The sequence below is a fragment of the Barbus barbus genome, assembly GCF_936440315.1.
Source record: "Barbus barbus genome assembly, chromosome: 37".
Classification (NCBI taxonomy): domain Eukaryota; kingdom Metazoa; phylum Chordata; class Actinopteri; order Cypriniformes; family Cyprinidae; genus Barbus; species Barbus barbus.
Window position 1 is genome coordinate 1,104,398 of NC_136715.1, and position 9,510 is coordinate 1,113,907.

The following is a 9,510-nucleotide window of genomic DNA, read 5'->3' on the forward strand; positions in this document are numbered from 1 at the left end:
TTTTGTTTTGCATTGTTTATTTATTGTTACAGCCTATCCAGTGCGTCTATAAATCCCTGACGTCACCGGAAGCTCGTGAGAGGGGAATGCCACGAGTGCATTAAATTGATACACAACTTTTTTTTTCTTCTAAATTTTGTTAGCTTTTAATACTCACCGATCCATCACAACTATGTGAGAAATTCATCAAATAAACTATTAACTATGGTTATGAGCTGAAAGACGCGTCGCGCATCACGTGACTTTCACGTTGAGTTTTTATTAAACTCTTAATATTAATTATTGACTGTGTGTCAACAACACCTGAGCTTCTCTCGCTTCAGCAGCTCCAAAGGTCTCTAGTCCAGCAGAACACATCATCATGAGCGACTGCAGGAGAATGAGCAAAGACGTGAGTAATTCATCATTATTTATTAAACACACAGCACTAGAGTTTGAAGGGATTGTCGATTATGAAATGTGTTCATAAACCGCTAAACACTCGTTCTGGCACGTGTATGTGAAATATTTATATTTCAATTTATATTTTTATATTATTTATTTATTAATAATAATTAAAAAGCATTTATGACAAGCAGGTGAACTGCAGAGGAAGGAGAATACTATATGTGACCTAAAAACTCGAAACTTTGCATGCTTGGAATGTGAAAACTAGCTCACTATTAACTGAATGCGAGTATATACTTCTTATATTCTGCACTACATACTTATTATGACGTCAAACAGTATGCAACAATAAATGCTTTCTAACATTGTTTTGATATGACAAGTGTTTTATATCTTTATTTCAATTTTAGTAACATTATTAGTCATTGTGTGTTTTTGTCTTTTTTTATTAGTTTTAGTTTTTTATGGCAATATGTTTTTTTAAAATTACATTTTTAGTTTATTTATTTTTAGTAATTTCATTACTTCAAATTAAACCATGTGAGAGAGAAATACTGCTTTGGCATCTAACTGAAATAAATATTTTTATATTTTATTTTATTTCAGTTAAACTGTATTTTATTTCAAGTAATGATTTAAATTTAAATTTTTTTATTATAGTTAACCCTGGATATGATCTCACTGCTATGCATGTTTTATTGATATGCATGTTTAGTTTTATTTATATTTTTAATTAATAACATTGTGTGTGTGTGTGTGTGTGTATATATATATATATATATATATATATATATATAAATAAAATATTTTATTTTTAATTTCTTTAATATTTTATTTTGAAATCTAAGTATAAATAAATGTGATTTATTTTGCATTCTATAAAAGCCCTAACTTTAGCTAGTCCAGTAAAAAAAAAAAAAAGGCAAGAAAGAGATGTTGAAAATCACAGCTGATATTACTTGAGGGTTTTTTTGTCACACAGGAAATGGTCGCATGCGTTGCATTTGTCATGCAGTATTCTACATTAAGTGCACAGTTTTATACTGCACAAAATTAGTCCAAAATAATAAATCATCCTAGTATTGCATGCATACAGATAATTCCCATGCTGTGCACTGTTTGCATGTTGCGTACTGCAGAGATAGTGAGCGTAGTGTGCTCTTCCGTGCATACTGTGTGTGTTAGTGTGCTGTAATGACAGTGTCTCTCCAGCTGGTGCCGCTGTGTGTGTTTATCTGTGCACTGAGGGTTTCTGGGTAAATGTGTGTCTGTCTGTGTTGTTTTTGACAGGAGCTGGAACATCAGTTCTCTCCCAGCCGCTGGTCACACAGGATGTCTGCCGATGACGTGATCAGTGCCCATGTGGCCGCTCTCAAAGCAGGTGAGTGTGTGTGTGTGTGTGTGTGTGTGTGTGTGTGTGCTGGTGAGGGCTGTACTGCATTTCATTCATGCAACACCGTGAAAGAGCTCATCTTCATCCAGATACACTGCTTTTAAGACAGAAAATAGATTATAAATGAGCTTTGAGCATGTGACCTACATCTGTGAGTCTCTCACTGGGATTGTGTTGATGCTCTGTTGTGTTTGCATGAGCATGTGCAGTGACACTGAAATCAGAAGTGTGTGTGTGTGTGTTGTATGCAGGCACAGAGAAAGCTCGGTCCGTCACTCAGACTTTGCTGGACGTCCCGTACGGTGATGGTGATGGAGAGAAGCTGGACGTTTATGTTCCCAGCAGCTCTAGTCCAGGTGCGCATGAGAACTGATTATAATGAGTCTCTAATTATCTAACAAATGTCAAAAGAATAAATACAATTTTGTAACTTAAGACAATTTGTTTACAATGCACATTAATAAACATAACTGTAAATGTGCCAGAATTAGCCAAAAAGGCTTTTTTTTTTATTTATTTTTTTTTATCCCTTGACAGAATGTTAAAAGGTCACCCTAAAAACATCATTAAACATATACACATCATATGGAGAAAAAAAAGGAAGTTAAAAAACAAAAGAGAATTTTTTTTACAGAAACATATATTCACACCAAAAAAATAAAAATGTAAAACCTACGTCGGTGAGCAGTAATATTCACAAACCGTTTTAGTGGTGAAGTCAGGCTATGTATGGTCTTAAACAGTAGACCAATATCTACATATTTAATCAAGTTAACCCAGCTTAGCAAATTGTATTTTTTAAATATTGAACAATGATGAAACTGAACTGAGTTTTTAGTGATTGTTTATACAAAGACTGTAGTGGTTTCAGAGTACTAGCTTGCGACCAAGTAGTTAAACAGTAAATAATATGAGAAATAATCATGGAATGCACACACATCAAAGCGGCCTCAGACGACATATAATCATGAATAAATCTAAAATATATTAGACTAAATCTGACCTGGTTACAGACCTTTTTAACCTGCACCTTAAATGAAAGTTTGTAACCAATCAGAACACAGAGGTACATATATTCAGATACAACTTGTAATCTTTCCCCGGATACAAATACATCTGGCACTACACTTAAACTGTTAGTTTTGGTAATGAACATACAGATGTTTAACGGTAAGCAGCACTGTTCTAGCCAAGCTGTAACATGAACCATGCAACTTGTGACACTACTTCCGTGTAAATAAATAACAGTGTCATCTGCATACATTTGAATGTTAGTGTTCGGACAGACGGATGGAAGATCATTGATGTACAACGTAAAAAGTAAAGGACCCAGAATAGATCCTTGTGGAACACCAGTGGATATACTTATAATTCTGTATACTAACACACTGTGTGCGACCTGACAAGTATGATTCAATCCATCTTAACGTATGTGGAGAGAAATTAAAACTTCATAATTTAGACATAAGAATTCTGTGGTTTACAGTATCAAAGGCCTTCCTGAGGTCAAGAAACACAATCCTGACGACCCCTCCTTTATCTAATAGAGACAGTGAAGTAGTAATTTGCCATCTCAGTTGTTCTGAAGCCAAACTGCATTGCATGTAAAGCAGGAGAACTATTATTTAAATAATTAGTTTGTGCAGCCATCAATTTCTCTGCAACATTTGAGACTATAGGTAAAATACTAATAGGTCTGTAATTACTAGCAGAGGATCGCCACTTTTGAATATAGGCACAGTTACAGGTGACTTCCACGCACATGGGAACATCCCCTGAGAAACTGAAAGATTGATCATTTTAGTGATGGGATTAACTAACGACTCACTACCACATCCATACCAAATATATCCTTTGCTCTGGATGGTTTAAGAGATGTAAATGTTCTTGTGACGTCTAATTCAGAGCCTGCCCTTAGAGTAAGGGCTTCCACTTTATTAACAGATCATTAATGCAGTGGAACAGAGAAAGAACAGAGAATTGCTGATTTATTAATGTGTCTAAATCAGCAATTCTCTGTACTTTTCTATTCAGAAAACTGAACTGAAAATAGTCAACAATTGTACGTATACATACAGGTGTACTTTACAATTTAAATGATTGTTTTTATTAAAAAAATATAATATTACAATATATTAATAAAAATGAAAAGAATCAAAATAATGAAATAATTATTTAAAAAATTAAGTCTTTACAAAAAAAATTAAATAAGCCTTTTTTAAGCCATTAAGATTTGTAATATCATAATGACAATTAATTATTGTGCATTATTATAAATATGTAATAAAGTGCAATTAATAAATCAACAATTCTCTGTACATCTTTCTTTCTATTCAGTACTGAAAACAGTCAAGAAATATAAATAATAAATTATTACAAAATATTTTATTTTTATTTTAGGGTGAAATGTGACATTTGTATATGTTTTTTGTGAGATTCGCTCATTGTAAATGATTTAGAGATCTAATTTCTGTCTGCTAAAGCTTGAATATAAAGCTCTTTGTGTGTTTTTCTGTCAGTAGCAGGTCGTTGCTGACTGCCTGTCCATGTAATGTGTTTCAGACGTGCCGCTGGTCATTTACGTTCATGGAGGATACTGGCAGTTCCTCAGGTCTGATCCGACCTGTTCTCCTCATGTTTCTGTTTATTTCTGTGTCTAGGGACATTTTCATGTGATTTCCAAATCAAATATCAGTGACAGCAGAGCTTCACATTTGCATTGTGACCATGTGCTTTTCAGGCTGAGACTCACAGCAGTGGCATGCTGAACTGATTGTTGTTGTGTAATATAATAATCAGCATAAAGGCCTAGAGAATGAGTTGTGATTGTGAACTAAAATGCTATTTATTTATTTAAAGCTCAGGTTTGCTGTGCTTGTTTGTAGGGTTTATTAAATAAAAATATTAAACACTGTAAAATAAAATAAAAACAAGTATTTAGGAAAAATAATTACAGCATTACGTCTGTAAAATTTTCAAATGAATAGAATAATGAATAGAAAAAAGCTAAAATAAAAAACTACATAGACATAAAACGAAACGACAAAATTGAATAAAAATTACAATAAATATACAATAAAATAACTAAAACTTAAGTAATTAATAAACTTAAAATGAAAAGGAAAAAAAATGTTTCTTAAAAATAAAATAAACTACAATTAATAATATAAAATATTAGAAAACCTAATAATAAACTTGCTAGTTTAAATTATTAAAATCTATATAGACATTTTAAAAAAAGAAAAGAGAAAAAGACAAAAACATACAACAAAATTACTAGAGCTTAAATAACTTATAAAATTAAAATAAAGTGCAAAAAACTTTTTTTTTTTTACTGGAAATAAAATGAAATGAAATAAAACAAAACATGGGAAAAAAAAATGGAACCTATTTTTATTTCAGCTAGTTACCAAGGCAACATTTCTCATTTTTGATGGGTTTAACTCGCATTACTAAAATAACTAAATGTTTATCTATATAGACAGACATATTAAAAAAAGAAAAACACCTAAAAATAATAAAAATCATTTTGCTTAGTTTAATTTAAAGTACTAAAATAATTAAAGGTAAAACTGAAATAAAGGCAATTCGTTTTATTTTTAAGGCAAATAATTAAATAAATAAAAATGATGAAATTCCCCAACAAAATTACTAAAACTAAATTTAAAATGAAAACGGAAAATATAAAAGTGAAAAACCTAACTGATAATAGAACTAGATACAGTTCAAGACAAACTTTAGGTTGGTTTGAGAGCCTAGTTTGAAAGTTTAAAGCGGCTGTAAAAGCTTGAAATTTGAACATTTAGATGAGTTAACGTTGTTAGCATGAGCCGCATGTCGTTAGCATGTTTCCAGCATGATTAGCGTGTTGTTAGCGGGATTAACATGTCACTAGCATGCTGTCAACATGATTAGCATGTTGTTAGCATGTTTCCAGCATGATTAGCGTGTTGCTAGCATGTCGCTAACATGCTTCCCATAGATATATATGTATGTAAATGCCTCATTAGCGACTGTTTCTATGGGCCGTGATACGTAAGCCATCCGCCATTTTTGGAACGGTCTGCAAACCTTTGTGTTGACTGTGTGTGTCTACAACAGCAAGTTATATGCTTCTATATCTTTGAATATTCATTGATTATTATGGTGAATGACGTCAAGTTGACCGTTCCAAGATGGCGGACGCGTCAACGTATGTGGAGCGGTCAAATAGGTCATCTATACATAGCTATGATGTTTCCGGCATTGTTAGCATGTCGCTAGCATGCTTCTAACATGATTAGCATGTCGCTAGCATGCTTCTAACATGATTAGCAGGTCGCTAGCATGTTGTTAACATGTTTCCAGCATGATTAGCAAGTTACTTGCATAATTCTAGCATGAATTGCATGTTACTAGCATGTTGTTAACATGTTACTAGCATGATTAGCATGTTGTTTGCATGATTAGCATGTTACTAGCATGTTGTTTGCATGATTAGCATGTTACTAGCATGTTGTTTGCATGATTAGCATGTTACTAGCACGTTGTTTGCATGATTAGCATGTTACTAGCATGATTAGCATGTTACTAGCACGTTGTTTGCATGATTAGCATGTTACTAGCACGTTGTTTGCATGATTAGCATGTTACTAGTATGTTTCTACTATGATACTAAATGAACCCATGCTCTGGTTACAGTAAGGATGAGTCTGGGTTTCTGGCCGTGCCATTGGTCCAGAGGGGCGTGGTCGTGGTCGCCGTGGGTTACAGCATCGCTCCTAAAGGTACGGCCCACATGTGAGGATTGAGCAGGGATGATGGGAGTAATGTGTTTGTGCTGGTTTATTCAGGGAATATGGATCTAATGGTGTCTCAGGTGCGCAGGAGCGTGGTGTCTGTCGTTCAGCAGTATTCTCACATCAGGTCTGTTATATGTGACGAGGTGGGTCTCAGGTGAGGTGGCTGATGGGATACGTGTCCTTCATGGCGTCTCTCTTGTCGTTCTGCAGTGGTCTTTACCTGTGCGGTCATTCAGCAGGAGCTCACCTGGCCGCTATGGTTCTGTCCACGGACTGGACACAATATGACATATCACCACAAATCAAAGGTAAATCTGCATTAAAACACTCCTGCTGTTAATCTACAAGCACTCAGAATTAACCCTGGAAAGCCTGACATATGAAATAATAACATGTTTTACATCAACATCAGGTGCGTTTCTCGTCAGCGGCATTTATGACCTGCAGCCCATTCTGTCCACCTACGTGAACGAGCCGCTGAAGATGACCGAGTGAGAGCCTCATTTTTATGTAAAGTCTTTGAAAACATGCTGCTGTTGTTTTTTAAAGAACAGGAAAACATTCCCTAATAACTTGGTTTTGTTGCATCATGCTGTGAAGCCCCGCCCACAGTGGAATCTCATTGGTCCACGATCCTGTTCCGCATAACTGAGTATTAAACGTGCGGTTATGGGTTGTTTAACCCAAATGAAGGATCTCAGTGATGCAGCGTGAGTTTGTGTTTCAGGGAAGTGGCGTTGAGGAACAGCCCCAGTCACTTCCTGCCGCAGCTCAAGCTCTCGTCCGCTTCCTGTGACATCATCGTCGCTGTCGCGCAGAACGACTCGCCCGAGTTTCGCAAGCAATCGGAGGAATATTCTAAAGTAAGTGTGAAATCAAGCGCTTCACGGAAATCATGACATTTACTCTCACACATTATTATTTATGCACTTTATCAAACACTGTATTTTGAGGAAATTGTTTTTAATTTTATATTTTGAAGAAGTTGATGTTTTTGTTGTTCTAGGCTTTAAAATCTGCCGGTCTTAAAGTCTCTTTTGAAGACGTTCCCAACACGGATCACTTCAACATTATAGAGCAACTCGTCGATGAGAATTACCATCTTACAAAGGTTAGATGCTCATGTTAGGCCTGCGTGATTTAGAGTAAATAACCAATTGATAATTTTACTTATTTACTGATAAATTGCGATTGTGGTTCAAAATGCTTTTTTTTTTTTTTTTTTTTAAGTTTCAGGTTTGGAGGGCTGTACAATTAGGCTAAATAAGTAGATAAATACATAATTTATTATTATTAATAATAATAACAGCAGTATATTATCATTACTTTTAATAATAATAATAATATTTAACTGCATTTATAATGCATTGTATATTTAAATACGCAACAAATTATTATTAATAATAAATAAATAAATAGAAATATTAAATATGAATAAAAATAATATTTTTGGTTTTTAATAATAAAAATAAAATTAGAATTGTAATATTTTACTACTTTTCTGATATTAATAAATATTAAATACTATTTAATTTAATATTCATTACAATAGTGATGCTTTTATTATTATTGTAATATTTTACTCTAAAAATCAACCTATCAATCTAGATAAATTTACTGTACAACTGTAACAATACTAATTAAATACTACTAAGTTACAACAATACTAGTATTTATGGTTGTCTTAATTTCTTAATTTCTTGATCTTGCATTGCTAAGAACTTCATTTGAACAACTTTAAAGGAGATTTTCTCAATATTTAGATTTTTTTGCTCCCTCAGATTCCAGATTTTCAAATAGTTGTATCTCAGACAAATATTGTCCGATCCTAACAAACCATACATCAATGGAAAGATTATTTATTCAGCTTTCATATGATGTATAAATCTCAATTTAAAAAAAATGACACTTACGACTGGTTTTGTGGTCCAGGGTCACACATTTATTAATTAATTAAATCTCAGGCTTTGTGATTGGCTGCTTGCACTAAGCCGTATCATGATTTCAGGTTTATTTTGATGAATCGTGCAGCCCAATATGTTACTGATCAGCGTTTCGTATCTTCTAAAGCTCCTACTAAAGATGATGGGGAAAAGTTGACGATCGTCAGATTACCCAGAATGCACTGCGCTGGAACAGACCTGTTAGTTGAGCTCAAAGAGACCTCACTCTTTGTCCAATCAGACACTAGTGTTAACTGTTTTACATTATTATTAAGACAGCAGTAGTGTATGTCGGTACATTAAAGTTTCTGCTGGGAGAAAATTACTGTAAATGTCTTTAAATGGTTATTTAAATGTTTTAATTTAAAGTGTTACACTGATGTGCCATGAATCAGTTGTGGATCATATAAAATCACATATAAATATAGCCAATATTTAACATTTAAATTATTTGTTTTGATTTAATGGCACTGGAAACAACTCTCGCTCTGCAATGTTTAAGCTGCACAGATGTATTTGTTTGAGGTTTTATTGAATCGGCATAGATTACCCTTCAGGATAAACCGGTCTTGCACTGGTCTGCAATGTTTGGTTTGTTGTTGTTAGCTGGTCAAACTGATGGTTTACACATTTTTGGTGTTTGTGTGTGTTTTGAAGCATTGTCAGTTGAATAAAAGGCTGATATGAACACAGTCGTTGTGATTAATGTTGCTTGTTCATGTCACAGGCCGGCCCAGCAGATAATGGAGATATTGTTTATAAAAACAACACAGTCTCTGTATTGGAGGACCGATATTATTCAAGACATTAACTCAAGACAAACCCACTTTTGTACTCGATGTACACTTATTATATTCTTAGAAGCAGTTTAGGACCATATTATGACACACTGTATCCAAAACTACTCTAGTAGCTCATGAATATTAATTAGGTTACGCCGCCGTTCCTGCTTTGATATATCCAGTTGCGTAACCTAATTAATATTTAAAAGCGAAGTCGCATTGTG

At 33.8% G+C, this 9,510-nt stretch overlaps 1 protein-coding gene across 1 annotated transcript; it reads left to right on the top strand.

The window, feature by feature from the left end:
- The first annotated feature begins 58 nt into the window (after window positions 1–58).
- afmid (arylformamidase) lies at window positions 59–9,208 on the top strand. The gene is made up of 11 exons (XM_079396517.1): window positions 59–391; window positions 1,678–1,768; window positions 2,032–2,136; window positions 4,343–4,391; window positions 6,461–6,546; window positions 6,613–6,685; window positions 6,772–6,869; window positions 6,974–7,052; window positions 7,289–7,424; window positions 7,568–7,672; window positions 8,632–9,208. The coding sequence occupies exons 1-11, from the start codon at window positions 362–364 to the stop codon at window positions 8,659–8,661; spliced, it is 882 nt and encodes a 293-aa protein (XP_079252643.1). The 5' UTR covers window positions 59–361; the 3' UTR covers window positions 8,662–9,208.
- Window positions 9,209–9,510: the final 302 nt, after the last annotated feature.